Source organism: Desmodus rotundus, chromosome 5 (assembly GCF_022682495.2).
Source record: "Desmodus rotundus isolate HL8 chromosome 5, HLdesRot8A.1, whole genome shotgun sequence".
Lineage (NCBI taxonomy): Eukaryota > Metazoa > Chordata > Mammalia > Chiroptera > Phyllostomidae > Desmodus > Desmodus rotundus.
In genome coordinates this window covers 101726053-101741281 of record NC_071391.1, presented here as the reverse complement: position 1 = coordinate 101741281, position 15229 = coordinate 101726053, and the positions used below count along the sequence as shown (strand labels likewise).

At 41.1% G+C, this 15229-nt stretch overlaps 2 protein-coding genes across 8 annotated transcripts in view; one reads left to right on the top strand and one right to left on the bottom strand.

Annotated features, from left to right (window-relative positions):
- REV1 (REV1 DNA directed polymerase) overlaps nucleotides 1-10003 on the top strand; it is a 95617-nt gene extending 85614 nt beyond the window's left edge. For all 6 annotated transcript variants that reach the window (XM_053925216.2, XM_053925213.2, XM_053925212.2 and 3 more), the window contains 9 exons: nucleotides 3885-3987; nucleotides 5099-5264; nucleotides 5505-5707; nucleotides 6901-7134; nucleotides 7738-7849; nucleotides 8517-8737; nucleotides 8840-8975; nucleotides 9210-9312; nucleotides 9604-10003. In XM_053925216.2, coding sequence (XP_053781191.1) covers nucleotides 3885-3987; nucleotides 5099-5264; nucleotides 5505-5707; nucleotides 6901-7134; nucleotides 7738-7849; nucleotides 8517-8737; nucleotides 8840-8975; nucleotides 9210-9312; nucleotides 9604-9715 — 1390 coding nt within the window. In that variant the 3' untranslated portion in view covers nucleotides 9716-10003. The remainder of the gene's footprint in view (nucleotides 1-3884; nucleotides 3988-5098; nucleotides 5265-5504; nucleotides 5708-6900; nucleotides 7135-7737; nucleotides 7850-8516; nucleotides 8738-8839; nucleotides 8976-9209; nucleotides 9313-9603) is intronic.
- A 196-nt stretch (nucleotides 10004-10199) lies between these two features.
- The window catches only part of EIF5B (eukaryotic translation initiation factor 5B), a 70657-nt gene continuing 65627 nt past the window's right edge, over nucleotides 10200-15229 (bottom strand). For both annotated transcript variants that reach the window (XM_024571850.4, XM_053925217.2), the window contains exons 21-24: nucleotides 15019-15183; nucleotides 13460-13598; nucleotides 11900-12061; nucleotides 10200-11638 (exon numbers count right to left, since the gene is read on the bottom strand). In XM_024571850.4, the coding sequence (XP_024427618.1) occupies nucleotides 11531-11638; nucleotides 11900-12061; nucleotides 13460-13598; nucleotides 15019-15183 (574 nt within the window). In that variant the 3' untranslated portion in view covers nucleotides 10200-11530. The remainder of the gene's footprint in view (nucleotides 11639-11899; nucleotides 12062-13459; nucleotides 13599-15018; nucleotides 15184-15229) is intronic.

The window sequence follows — 15229 nt, the reverse complement described above, 5'->3', positions numbered from 1 at the left end:
TTTGTCCTTGTGCCAGGTACTTCGTCAGTATTAAATTTTTGTCTCTAGTAACATTTTAAATCCGAGTGTTTGGTTTTATTCTTTGCATATTTAAATATTTTATAGTATCTCTTATTTCAAATTGCAGTATTATTTCTTATCTCTTGTAACTCTTATAGTCTTCTATTTCCAGAGTGAGTCTATTTTTCCAAGTTTCTTTTTTCCTGTTTTGGTTGCTGTTGTATTAGAGGTTTTCTTCAAGTATCCATCTGATAGTTCTTGGCGGTCTCTTCATATGTGAACTGTTTGGATCCTCTGATTCTTCATGGGACATGTAGAACAGTGGGTTTCACCATAGATGAGTGGTTGGAAGGGCTTGCTGTTGGATTACAACAACCAATTGGTCGTACCTGTGGTCTTTTCTCTTAGGCTTAACAGTTTCCCTAGACTGGAATCCTTCCATCTCTCGCCCTAGGGGTTGTGTGAGAAGATGGAAGGATTGCAGCTGGCATTCTGGTTACTCAGTAGGAAAGAGGGTCTGGAGGGGGAGGGGTGTGTGAGTTTTTTGAGGGAGGTGCCTCATTTCTCCCTTAGTCATGCATGATATCCCCACCTCCTCCATGAGTGCTAAGTCTTCCACAGAAGAGGAGGAATCTTATGTACATCCTCAGCACCATTCCCCATCCTTTCATACATACCTGATACCTCTAATTACTGAGCTTTTTGGAGGTTTTGTCGCATAAAGAGGCTTACTTGGCTTGGTGCCTTTCCTTAGGATCTTAGCAGGCATTTGACAGCTTACCATTTACCAATTTGCTTTTGGTATTCTAAATTACGGTTAATGTTTTTCTTTTCGTATCTCCTCCTCTTCCATTTCTGTCTTTTAAGAGATTATACCTTTTGGTTTTTTAATATATTTTATTGATTATGCTATTACAGTTGTCCCAATTTTTCCCCCTTTGTCCCCTCCACCCAGAACCCCACATTCCCTCTGGCTATTCCCCCCACTTAGTTCACGTCCATGAATCATACATGTAAGTTCTATGACTACTCCATTTCCTATACTGTTCTTAACATGCCCCCATCTATTTTGTACCTACCAATTTGTTCTTCTTAATCCCTGCACCTTTTCCCTTATTCTCCCCCTTCCCCTTCCCAACTGGTAACCCTCCAAATGATCTCCCTATCTATGATTTTGTTTCTGTTCTGCTTGTTTGTTTAGTTTGTTTTTTAGATTCAGTTATTAATAGTTGTGAATTTATTGCCATTTTAATGTTCATAGTTTTAATCTTCTTTTTCTTAAATAAGTCCCTTTAACATTTCATGGAATAATGGCTTGGATGATGATGAACTCCTTTAGCTTTTCCTTGTCTGGGAAGCACTTTATCTGCCCTTCCATTCTAAATGATAGCTTTGCTGGATAGAGTCATCTAGGTTGTAGGTCCCTGCTTTTCATCACTTCGGATACTTCTTGCCAGTCCCTTCTAGCCTGCAAAGTTTCTTTTGAGAAATCAGCTGACAGTCCTATGGGAACTCCTTTATACGTAACTCTTCTTTTTTTTTTTTTTTTGCTGCTTTTAAGATTCTCTGTTTAACCTTTGGCATTTTAATTATGATGTGTCTTGTGTGGGTCTCTTTGGGCCCAACATGTTTGGGGCTCTCTCTGGTTTCTGGACTTGTATGTCTATTTCCTTCACCATATTAGGGAAGTTTTCTTTCATTATTTTTTCAAATAAGTTTTCCATTTCTTTCTTTCTCTTCTTTCAGCATCCCTATGAATGTTGATGTATTTGAAGTTGTCCCAGAGGCTCCTTAGACTATTCTTGTTTTTTTGGATTCTTTTTCCTTCTTACTGTTCTGATTGAATATTTTTTCTTCCTTATATTCCAAATTATTCATTTGATTCTCGGCTTCATCCCCTCCACTGCTGATTCCCTGTAAATTTTTCTTTATCTCATGTAGTGTAACCTTCATTTCTACCTGGGTCTTTTTTATGCTGTTAAAAGTACCCATTGAGTTCCTTCAGCATCCTAATAACCAGTGTTTTGAACTCTGCATCTGATAGCTTGCTTATCTCCGCTTTGTTTAGTTCTTTTTCTGGAGTTTTGTTTTATTCTTTCATTTGGGCCATACTTCTTTGTCTCTTCATTTTGGCAAGCTCTGTGTGTTTGTTTTTATGCATTAGGTAGAGCTGCTTTGACTCCCTGTCTTAGTAGTGTGGCCTATTGTAGAAAAGCTCACAGGTAAGTTGGATGGGGTGGAGCCTTAGGTAATCACCAGGGCAGGGCAACCCTTGTGAACCAGATTGATGTGGAATGTGATATGGTGTCACTACTCTGTGGCTCTGTGTGGGGTAGGGCTCAGAAAGGGGACAATGCCACTGCCTGGCCTCTGGAGTTTTGACTGGGAGGAAGTTGTACCCCAGCACTCGCCCTGATGCTAGACAGTTCATTTTCCTCCCCTTATGCCACTGGTGCCCTTTCAGCCTGCTGCTGAAGCCCAGAGGGAATGAGTCTGCGTAAGTCCTCAGTCTGTTGCAGGCCCTTTAATTGGAGACTCCTGAGAATCCCACAGTTTCTTCCACTGCCCCAATCCCTCACGGGTGTGTTTATAGCCAGAAGTTACAGGGACTTGTCTTCCTGGTACTGAAACCATGGGCTGGGTGGTCTGGTGTGGGCCTGGGATCCCTTGCTCCCGAGGTATCCCTCCCAATTTTTATCCACTACTCGTGGGTATGGGACTGCTTATTCGTGTCTCCAGGTCTTTGCCCATCCTACATGTCTGGCTGAATGTGACTTCTTTAATTCCTTGGTTGTTGGACTTCCATACAGCTTGATTTTCTGACGATTCTGGGTGATAGTTGTTTTGTAGCTGTAATTTTTGCTGTGGCTGTGCAAGGAGGCAAGCCATGTTTACCTATGCTTCCATCTTGTCCGGAAGTCTGAGTTTATACCTTCCAAAAATAATTTCAAGTCAATTTAGTGGTGGTTTGGAAAGAAATTAAGATAAACACGTTTAATCCACTAAGGTCCACTAAAAATCATACTCTTAACTTATTTGTGCTTCTATCTCTATCTACGTGAAATACTGTTTTTATGTGAAAAATGTTTTTATGTGTATTTATCTACATGAAATAAATTGACAGTGATTATTAGGTAACAAATCAGTAGAGATATTTTTCAAATGATTTCTTAAACAGGCCCTTTTTACAGGTGAATACATAATGTCCTCATGGCATTGAAATAAACACAGTACATGTAGTTTCGGTGGTCCTCCTTCAGGAGTCCTGAACATCTAAGAATTTTATATCCACCATATCCCCTTTGTCACAGCTGCCCACACATTTCTTCATTGATTTATAGAGCATCTGAGGGAAGGTAGAATTGCTTGAGCAGCTTCACCTCAAGTATAACAAAACGAGTCAAGAACCAAAGTACAAGGGATTTGTCTTTTATGAACAGTAACAATACCTCAATATATACGTAATCTTTCTTGGAACCTGAAACCTCTCTTGGAATCTAAAACAGTGTACTTACCATTCATGCTTTGGTTGCAACATAGTATGCTTATATTTATACATGCGTTAACTAAAGTACTTTTTTTTTTAAGTTCTAACTTATTTTTAGTTGGCCAGGTCTTTATTAGTTTTTATCTTAAAGTCCCAATGTTCTGTGTGATTTTTCTTTTCCCCTTGCTGCCAGTGTAATTGTTTAATTTGGCTTCTTTGAGGGAGGACTACCTCATTCATTTGTAAGGATTATATTTAGTACTTATTTATATTTTTCATAATTTTCTTTACAACTTTTCTGTAACTCTTTGAACAGTTCCCTGCTACTGAGATAGTAGTAAATACATGTGGAATGCAGCTATTATTCCTTTAAAAAAGTTAATTCTATCACTTACAGGACTGTAACTCTTGACCAGGCAACAGATAGCGCAAAAATTATTGGAAAGACGACGCTAAACATGTTTCATACAATGAAACTAAATATATCGGATATGAGAGGGGTAAGTATATAACATTTTAAAATTCTTTAATTGTTTTTCATTTGACCTTTGATCTGAATATGGTCATGGTGGAGTGTACGGGTTTATTTGCAGGTTTTAATTTTTCTGATATAATTCAGGCAGAATAGAAACTGAAAAACTTATCTTTCTCATTTGACTCGATCTCCATATTTTTCAGAGAAGAGTCAAATTTCTTCTGAAATACCTTTGCTTTCTGCCTAGAATAATAATTTTATATCTTGAGTTTTTATAGTACCTTTCTTTTAATAAACCAAGGATTCATTTTAAACATGTTATCTTGCTTCCTGTTCTGATTCCCCTGGAAATAGATAGGACTGGGAGGAATGGAACCTCCAAATCCTTGTACCTATCACATACTTTTTAATCAGAAATTATTCTGATGTCTAATGAGGGTGCCCTAGAAGGAAGAGTTTACGATGGGCTCACGAAGATGCCTTAGGAACAGATGGGTGAGGTGTCCTCAAAAATGTGAAACCTTCCGTTTTCTTCAAGATTTAAGATTGGTTGGTTCAGTTGTATGTGTGCATGTGAGTGTAGGGTCATTACTGACTTGGTGTGGGTTTTGTGGAAAGATTAAAGAGTTCTGAAGCAGCTGTGAGTGCCTCTCCCTACAGTGCTGAGGTTCTTTGTCGGTGTTGGGGTGGTGCTGGCTGTACAGATGCCTGAAGGGTATCTATGGCCCATTGTCCCCCAGACCCATTTTTTTTAATGTTATTTTATATGAAGTATGGTTGAAGGTAAACTATTCCTTATTTAGCCTGTTTAAAATCTTAAAAACTTAGCTGGCTGTGTAGAAAGAACCTCAGTGGGAGTCAATATCTCACTTTTTTTGGATTTTCTGGTTTTGAAGAGATGGCACTTTATTGGGTAGAATTGGATACTGAAGACTGAGGGGACTGTCTACTCACTAGGTAGTATATTAGTTACTTTGTCATCACCTAGAAGGCTGTTTGAACACTTTCATTTAACATCATATTCTAGTAACAGGACCTAGAAGATGTAAAAAGAGGGTTAGCTGAGAAGTATGAGAAGGAATATTCTCATATTTTGCTTTAGTTTCCTAGAAACATATTCTTTTGTCTGATTCTAGGTTGGGATTCAAGTGAACCAGTTGGTTCCAGCTAATCCAAACCCTCCTGCATGTCCCAGTCGCTCATCAGTCCAGCCAGGCCACTTTCCTGGTGGGTCACACTCTGTCCTTGATCTCTTCCAAGTTCAGAAAGCAAAGAAACCCACAGAAGAGGAGCACAAGGAAGGTCAGTGGTGTCAGTGTGGTTTCATTTGGGTGCTGCTTATAGCCTTGGGAAGGCCCTAGTTTAAAAAGTTGTCTGGCATGGTTCTGTGTGTGACCTTTTAAGAGACAAACTGACATTCTGAATTATGATGAACAGTAATAAAGTTTGTGGCTTCAAGTCCCGTCCCCCCCCCCCACCCCCCCCCCCCCCGTTGCCCAGATGATCTGAGGAGGCTATTTTATGTATTTTCTACACTTTCAGTATTTTTGGCTGCAATGGATCTGGAAATATCATCTGCCTCTAGAACTTGCACTTTCTTGCCATCTTTTTCCACACATCTGACATCAAGTATCAGCCCTGTTACTAGCAAAGCCGAATCTTCAGGGAAATGGAATGGTCTACATTCTCCCATCAGTTTAAAATCAAGACTTAACCTGAGTATAGAGGTCCCATCACCTTCCCAGGTATATTTCTATAATTCTACATATGATATATATGCAAACTAGTTTTACAGTCGGAGTGGTGCATTTATCAGCAGGGGAGAAAGGGCGACTTTTTAGGGTGACTGGTACTACTGAATTCCAAATAAGAAATGACCAGTTTCAGTGAAAGATTTGTGCTTCTGCGGAGATTTGTAGCCCTTTTAAATTGTAAAATGTGGATGAAAGCCAGTTCCATGAACCGCCAATTGTCACAGCCTCTGTACCTCTTTATGACAGTGGTGGTCACTGCACTTTATGTGGCACACAGCTTTGCTGATTAGAGGCCTGTGACAAAGGTTTTTTGTGCAGCACTTGCAGACAGTTCACTGTGGAGTGAGTGACTTTCCTAACATGAACTACTCCTCCTGCTGGGGGGGGGGGGGCTGGCAGTGTGGCATGGTGCTGGAATTTTCACTCCTTGGAAGTATAAAAGAACACTTTCAGCCAGATTGGGAGTCTGTTTCTCTGCTGCACGAAGTAGCAGAAGGCTGAAGGGTATGTGCGTGCTGGCTGTAGACTGGGGAAACGGGGCAGTTGTGATATGTGTGCACTGGGTCCCACTTGCTGCCGAGTTATCCAGAAGTAGATGCTCCTGTCACCGTGAGATTGGCCTGCCCAGCTCATGGGCTTCCATGCTTCCTAAGGGTTGTGTGCCGATAGGCACTGGGAGGACCTGACCAAAGGAGCAGGGAATTCAGGTATGTAGCTAGAGAAGTTAGCTTCTAGAAATCTTCTAGCTGGCTGCTCTCAGCCTAGAATTGTTTGGGGGCACATGGTTTCCTATCTGAAAGGCAAACTTCTGGCTTAGAAATCTGACATACATGTGATAGGCGTCGGCCCCTGCCCTTGGGTAGGGTCTGAGATTTGAGTGTGACAGAGGCTGTGTCTGCGCCTCTTGCGGGAGATTCAGTGAATGAATGCAGACTTACCCAGTGCAGTGGGACTGGCCATTATGTGCACTTGCCATCTCCGGAATCCACACATTACTACTTAGGCTTCAATGGCAAAGGCTCGCGGGGTGGGACAGGTGGGTGCTTTCCTGGCCTGGTTCTATCTGCACCTTGTGTTCATTATCCAGTATGTTAACATTGAAATGAAACCAAAACATTAATTCTCCAAACAAATCATCTCTTGAGCATGGCCTAACTGCACACCCTATGTATGGTGTTTTATAGCTCGATCAGTCTGTTTTAGAAGCACTTCCACCTGATCTCCGGGAACAAGTAGAGCAAGTTTGTGCTGTTCAGCAAGGAGAGCTGCACGGTGACAAAAAGAAAGAACCGATAAATGGCTGTAATACAGGAATTTTGCCACAGCCAGTTGGGACAGTTTTGTTACAAATACCAGAACCTCAAGAATCTAACAGTGACATGGGAATTAATGTAATAGCCCTTCCAGCATTTTCACAGGTAAGTTCAATTTAGGGGCCTTGTATCGTAGTTTAAATAGTCTCACCCTAGTCACCTCTCCTACTCCAGCTCAGGGCATGTCTTATTTCCCGTATTCCTTTGCACTCGCTCGTTCGTCGTCCTCATCTGTGGGACAGGTTGACAAAGCAGCCTCCCCTGAAGCAACTGAGGGCAGAGAAGAGGGAGGCTGTGGTATCTGGATGCTCACAGCTTCTCCTCAGATGATAGACATCCTCCTGTTTCCCCTTTCAGTGACCAGGGACCACTTGGCTATACTCCAGTGACAGGCTGGGGGTGCATAATCACCCTAGGGACAGTAACACAATCTAATGTTTAAAAAAACATTACATACGAGCCTGTTGTGTTCTGCTCACTTCTGTTTGTGTGTTTTGCCTTAGTGTTTTTTTTTTTTTAATTGCAGTTCATACTCAGAATTTAATTCCTTATTCTCATCCAAAAGCTCCCTGAGGATTTAATGAGCCTTGATATTGAGGACCTATTAAAAACACACACACATAAGAAAAGTGTGATTTCGAAACAAAATCTACTTTGTGAAAAGTATAAACCTTTAGGTTTGACTTTGAAACTTCTCTTTTCCACTAGGTGGACCCTGAGGTGTTTGCCGCCCTTCCTGCTGAGCTTCAAAAGGAGCTGAGAGCAGCGTATGATCAAAGACAGAGGCAGGGAGAGAACGCTGCACACCAGCAGCCAGCCGGTAAGCCTGGAAAGTAACGGTTAACAAAAAGGAACCTGAGACAAATGGAGTTGTTGTGTATGATTATTGTACTTAATGGCCAAAATCTAAGCTCTTAGTCATGTTAAGAGCTCTTCATATTGGGGGAGTAGAACAAGTATACAACACGTAAGTGTTAAAATCCTATTAGAGCTTTATCTGTAACTGCTTGACTGAAAAACACCGTTCTTCACTTTTTTTAAAAAAGCCCTTTTAAAAAAGCTTCAGTATGATGCTTCCAGAAATCTTTGAACACTTGTCAGGTCCATTGTTGTTCTTTGAAATTGATACTTAAGGGATGTAGTTTTAAAACACAAAACTGGAAGGTTTCTGATCATGGATCATAAATACCATATTTACTATAAAAACAGAGTAGGACCTGATGAGCTATTTATTTGTACTTCACCTGCTGAGGTTTCTTTTAATCATGTGAGCACCCCATTGTGGATAGGTCAGCGGTGTTCTAAAGGAAACATGAGGAAGTGGCAGAGATGATGAATTGCAGGGCCTGCACTCTCAGCCATTGTCTGACAAGAGGCCTTGCTGGGGTGTGTGCGTGGGTGCAGGGGTTGGATTTGTGAGTAGGAGTGAGAACCCATCCTACTGTCCAAACACATTGGTTGAGGATCTTGTGTTCATCATCTTTTAGTGCCAAAGAATCCGTTACTTCAGTTAAAACCAGCAGCAGTGAAAGAAAAGAAACGAAACAAGAAAAAAATTCCCATCAGTCCCCAAAAAAAGGTTCAGAGCCCTCTGAAAAACAAACTACTTAATAGTCCTGCTAAAACCGTGCCCGGGGCCTGTGGGAGTCCCCAGAAGTTAATCGATGGGTTTCTGAAACACGAAGATCCTGCTCCTGAAAAACCTCTGGTAATATTTTTTTATGCTTTTTAAACTTGGACCTTTTATTGAATCTTAATGTAGCTGATGTTATGTAAATATAGCACTTGTTATCATTTGTTTTCTTAACAGGGAGAACTCTCTGCTTCTACTTCAGGTGTGCCAGGCCTTCCTGGCTGGGTCAGACCCCCGGCACCCAACCTAGCGGGAGCTGTCGAGTTCAGTGATGTGAAGACACTGCTCAAAGAGTGGATAACGACCATTTCAGGTTGTTGGCCTGGGTGGGGCAGATATCCAGCCAAAAACCAGATAGGTAGTGAACGGTCCTGTGATTTCAAAGCATGAGCAGGCTTGACTGGCTCATTTTCCTCAATCTAGTAAGCTTAAAACCAGCCAACACTTAACCTTTGAGGCTGGCTGTGGAAAGATCCTTCATAGCTCGTTTGTGTTGTAGAACAAACAGATGGGCTGGTTCTCATTTGAGGTTTTTCCCTCTCTTTAGATCCAATGGAAGAAGACATTTTGCAAGTTGTGAAATACTGCACTGACCTAATAGAGGAGAAAGATTTGGAAAAGCTGGATCTTGTTATAAAATACATGAAAAGGTAATTAGTACTTTTAGCAAAAGGGAAAAATGCCATGTCACAAGGGCTAGCTGAGGGAGGCGAGGTTCTCTGCAAGTTTTGTAGTTTGACAGTTGCCTTACCTGTACTCTTTAGGGTTAATGAAGGGGTGCCCATTATTTTGAATCCCAGAGAAAGGAATGCCATATTGACTGGGTAAAATGAAGAGGGTCAAAATCAGCTTGTTCCCCTCAACTGTTAAATTCTAAACATACTGTACTGATTCTCGAAAAAGGAATTAACTGGTCTTTCCTGATGTTTCTCCACCTTTAGGTTGATGCAGCAGTCTGTGGAATCAGTTTGGAATATGGCATTTGACTTTATTCTTGACAATGTTCAGGTAGTTTTACAACAGACTTATGGGAGCACATTAAAAGTGACATAAATGAGCAGGAGCCTAGTGTTCTCCGCTGGCTGTGCCATTAAGTGCTTGTGAGGTATTTGCAAAGTGCATGATAGTAATGCTCTGAGTTTTTATAATTTTAAATTTCTTTTTGAGCGTTTTGTACATTTCTTTTCAATAAGTGCCAAAATCGTCAGTATTGCATGTAAATAATTGTGTTCTTTTAATGTAGTATAGATTCTATTTACAAAATGTTTGTTTATAAAGTTTTATGGATTTTTACAGTGAAGTGTTTACACTTGTTTAATAAAGAACTGTATGTATATTTTGTATAGGCTCCTTTTTGTGAATCCTTTAGGTAATGAATCTTGAACCGTTCATTATACTACAGGCTGAAAAACCTCCAAGCCTGACTTAACAGACTTGGTGCTAAGCTTTGTACTTTAAGAGGTCCCAGAGTGGTTGTTTCTAACATGCAAGGCTAATAGTTTAACAGTTTTTCATATCCCCAAATATGAACACAGGAGCATGTTAAGAAAAATCTTTACTTCTTCCAAGTGGCGGAATTTACATATTTTGAATTAGAATACACACAATTGAAGATCAAATTTTTCCTGGGAAAATTATGTCCCCACAGGCGGTTTAGAGGTGTTTTCTGTTTGCCTCTATTGCCCTTGAGAAACTTCAATGAATGGTACAGACTTCCATAAAGTATTTTTGTTGTGTGTTATGCCGTACACTTTAAAAATATAGTCTATAAATTCTACACCAGTGAGTACTTGGAAACATTTTCTTCAAACACCCCACACTGATTTCATTCAACACTGTTATAAATAGGTAGTAAGATCTTTTAGATCTTTTATAAGAATCTCACACTAAAGGACTTCTTACATTGGGAAGAGGAGTATAATATCCTCATGTGGACCCACTTTCCACATTTTTCAGGAAAACCATAAAACTAGCTACAATCAGATTACTAATATGAATTAGTAATTCATTATGACATGTCTGCAACAACTTAGAAGCACTAAGCCCAAATAGTTATCAATGCCCTATTGATTGTCTCATCAGAAAATGTATGCATGATATATTTTCTAGGACAAAATAGGCCAAGATTGATGTATAAAAATTCCTAATGTTAACATGTGCTGGTATACAAGGTAGGACAGTTAATAGTCCCTGTCCTTAAAAGAAAGAGCTGGTGACTCATGGGAGAGAAGCTACACTAACATGGAGGCCTAACAGCTTTCTGGTGAACGTGTTTTCTTTATTGGTATCAGAACTGTGCTGATTACAGTGGACTCTCATGACTAGACAAGCAGTAAATAGCAGCCAGCTACACTTTTACACCATGGGTTTCACACAAAGCAGATAAATACCAGAATGCCTAATTTTCTATTTAAAAAAAATTCCTAAGGACACATGGCAGAATGCTGCTGCAAAAAAAATGTGGGAAGGAGATGCATAAATAAAGTGTTTCTTACATCAAAAAAGTCTCAATCACAAAATCTGTAGAAGCTTGGTTAATCAAATACTGCAGTACTGATTTAATCAGTATAAAATCGGAAGAGCTTTAGATCTGTAATAAAAATCCGAATTCGGGAAAGGGTAGACTTCAAAACAGCAGCCAGTAGAGAGAGGTTGGGAAGGAGTGGGCAAGTGGACAGGCACATTGGAACTGTGGGGACGTGTATTCGACCACTGTCAAACCAGTGTAAGTTTCTTGGTTTCTCATGGAAAACATTTTATACATCTATTTTTTTCCTTCCATTCTTAAGTGCATCAGTGTCCATATACGTCCATTCCATTTTTTAATCTTTTCTTGCATTACTCCAATTCTTGCCCCATGTGGAAAAACTAGATGATTTCAAAGACTTTCTTCAACTCCACAATAAGCTGCCAGTCGCTCTTCTGCATCTCGTCTCTGAACCAGTCTTTGAGAGCATCGATGGACTGCCTGCTGATCTGCAGGGGCGAGGTACAAACACAGGGCAGACGGAACAGAGTATAACCAACTGCCAGAAAAGCAGGTGGCCCCACAGTCTGTCACCAAATGTTGATCATTACAGAGAATTGTAAGGCAGTGCTAGCTGTGAGGAGCACTTGCCACTCTGTAGATCAAGCCTGATGAAGAACCCAGTCCTATCAGAATTATTGAGTAAAGGTAATAAGCACAGCTGACTCACCCCTTTTATTCAAAGGTACCACTTTGGTGGACAGACTTACCTTACTGACGAGAATGTCTGTAGCTTCAAAATGTCTTCCATACATTTTGGGAGATTCACCAGGGATAGGTTCTATTTTGACACAGACTTCTTGTCCCTTTTTTGCAACATCCACTTGTTTATGGTTTATTTCAATACTTGTTACTATTCCAATGTCAACAAACTATAAATAAGAACCAACCACAATGTAAGCAGAGGAGAAATCCTGCCAGCCACAGGCTCCCTAGAGCTGAGAAAAAAATGGTTTGTGAGCAGAAGCTCTGTGACCCTCCATGACCACTTTGTCTCCACAGTGGAGTGTCCTCACTGTACCTAGGGATGACACCACCACACCGTCCTCTCTGTCTTTCATGAGATGGCTGTCAAGGAGGTACTTTGGGAAATTAAGTGTCGTCAATCCAATGTAGTTTTCTGTTTCTGTGATACACTTCACGTGACAGGTGCCATAAAAAAGGAACAGCAGGCAAACATTTTGAATCAAGAATGAGCTTGGAGTGGTTGGTGTGGTGAGCAAGGGGGTGAGGAGCAGGAGACAAAAGAAATAGAGGCAGCCAAGGCCTTGTAGGTCCTGGTGAGAACTTTGCATTTAATTCTGAGTGTGAGGCTTATGAACAGCCTATTTGCTGTTACAGCTTGGGGTTGGAGGAGCACCCTTTGCTGTCTGCCTTGGGAAGAGATACAGGAGATTAAGAGTGGAAAGAGTTTGACCAAAGTCACACAGTAGATAATTACTGCAAGTTAAATGCCCTATAGGGCTCAGTCCACTGAAATGGTATAGAAACAATGACTCTTAAGTGCCACTGCCCACTGAAGGAATCACATCCGGAGCAGGAAAAGTGATAGATGAAGAACACGCTCAAACTGCATGTGGCTTCCACTGACCAAACTGGGTACTTTGGCTATCAAAAAGCATTGCTAAGTACATCACATTTTTAAAAAATCGAACTGAGTATACAGATACGTAATGGAAAGGCCTAGGGGACGGTGGTAAGCTTGTGGGATAAAGGTTGATAAACAGGAGATCTTATCCGCTAGATCACTTAGTAACAGAGGGAAAGACTAGTCTCTAATGGAGATGCGGAGCTGACAGCACACCTTCCCCACAAATCAAAGCATCACTGACAACGAGATGGCCTGTGAGAAATGCATGAGGCACACAGGAGCCCTTCTATTTAGCCATGAGGAAATAAATCCAAGCTGAGAAATATCTGAAACAATGGGCTGGACTCTTCAAAAAAGGATGGGGCTGTTTGTGGTTGAGACCAAAACACATCACAGCCAAAGGCAGTATGACTGGAAGGGATTCTGGACCAGGTCAGCAGGTGGAATTATTAAAGATGTTTTTGGGGTAGTTTGTGTCATGTGAATGGGGACTGTAAATTGTGATTTTCATTAACTGAAGGACTGGTATCGTGCTAATAATCATGACTAATTAAGAAATGCTGACATTTAGCAAGACTGAGGTATAAATTACCTAAGGCAACAGACAAGCTCTGCTTGGTTTAATTTTTTTTTGCTTTGAGAGAGAGCACATTATTTTTAAAGTACAACTGGCACTTACATTTTTGCTAGGGACGCACATGGGGGTCCCTTGTTTCACCTGACCTGCTTCCACAGTCACGCCAATTACTATTGGGTCTCGGGAATTGAAAATATACTGGGGGAGGATTTTCATCTTGCAGGGAAATACTGCTATGTGCCTAAAAGGAAAAAAAACAAGAATTTATAAGCTTACAAAATCACTTAAACTAAAAAACACACACAGGTGAACATGAGGCTTCTTCCATCAGGTTTTTACTTTCATAGCTTATCTCGGCAGTCCCACTGCACTTGCCCGCAGTGGTGGGTGCTACAGGCCATGGCTACCTTCTGTAGCTTCTTTCTCTCATCCTCTTCCCTCCCTGTCCATTTGGGTGCGTTCCAAGTGTCACAGAGGCTGCATCGCAGGAGCATTTGGTGCCTAGACTGAAGGGCTTCAGCCCTGGAGCTTAGGAACTTAGAACCTCGCTGGGACCTACTTTCAGGTGTGGTGCATGGCACATAGTTGTCTATTCTGGGGACCACACAGGCATCAAATCACATCCTTTTCTCAACCATGTTCCCAAATGAGTTGATCCAAAAGTCCACTATTTCCCTGCTTATCAATCATATGCTTAAAGTGCTTTCATAACTTCCAGCAGTCTTCTAAATAAAATTTAAGTCTTCTCATTTAAGGTTTCAAAATCTTAAAGTGAACATGCCTCAATCTGAACCCTAATAGTTAGCAGTCAGTTACTCTTAGAATATACCACAGGTTGAGCCACCAACGCTATGGTTTCTCTGCATGGAGCCATCACTGTGTTTGTTGGGCCTGAACTATGGGAGCCCCTGACATTCCCTCATCACCGACTCCAGAATCCTTCCCAAGGCTACAGAGTACTACTGACTGAGTCATCTCCTATCACTCTTCCCCAAGGGTCACTGCATGAGGACTGCCTCCCAGGGCTGTCCTGCCTTGACACTCCCATGTCTGGGTGGTGGCTCATTTCGTTCCCTTCATGTCTCAGGAGTTGCCTCCCCAAACCACACCACTAACTACAGCTCTCCTCTCCTCATTCAGGTCCTTCCTTGCTTCGTACCACTTAACCCCACTTCTCATGTGTTCACTGTTTGTCTGTCCTGAGCTCCAAGAGGAGACATGGTCAGGATCATGGCTGAATCCTCTAGCGCCTACAAGCACCACTTACCACTGGGCACTATGAAGTCTGCAGCAGGAATGAGCTTTACTCCCATGGAATGAATGCCTTGCCTTATTTTTGTTTCCTACATTTCTACACTCTAATTTTGTGACCTCCAAACTCCCTAAAAGTAGCAACTACTCACCCATGAATGAGACCTAGGTCTGCCAGATAGAAAATGGAAAACAAAAACAAAACCAGAAAGGCTACAGAAAGAATTTGTCCCCACACTGCTGGATGGTCTCAGGTGGGCAAGACTTGTCTGTAACATGCCACCTCAGGGAACTGCCTCTGACAGCACACTGTATACTTCTGCTGTCTACACACATGTCTGGTATTTTGCAATTTTCCAATTATCAACTTCATTGTCAAAGACCCAAAGTAAGTAAAATCACCAACTTACTTAAACTCTTCTTGTTTCTGTTTCTTGTAATCTTGTCTGTACTTTGTAAAGGCATCAAATAAATGATAAATAATTTCTGCACTAAAAATTCTAACTCCTAAACTATCAGCCATTTCTTGTGCATCCCGTTCGATTCTCACATCAAAGGCCAAAATTACTGCATACCTGGAAAGTCAGAACACATCAAAGATCAATGAAAAACAGAGTGTGT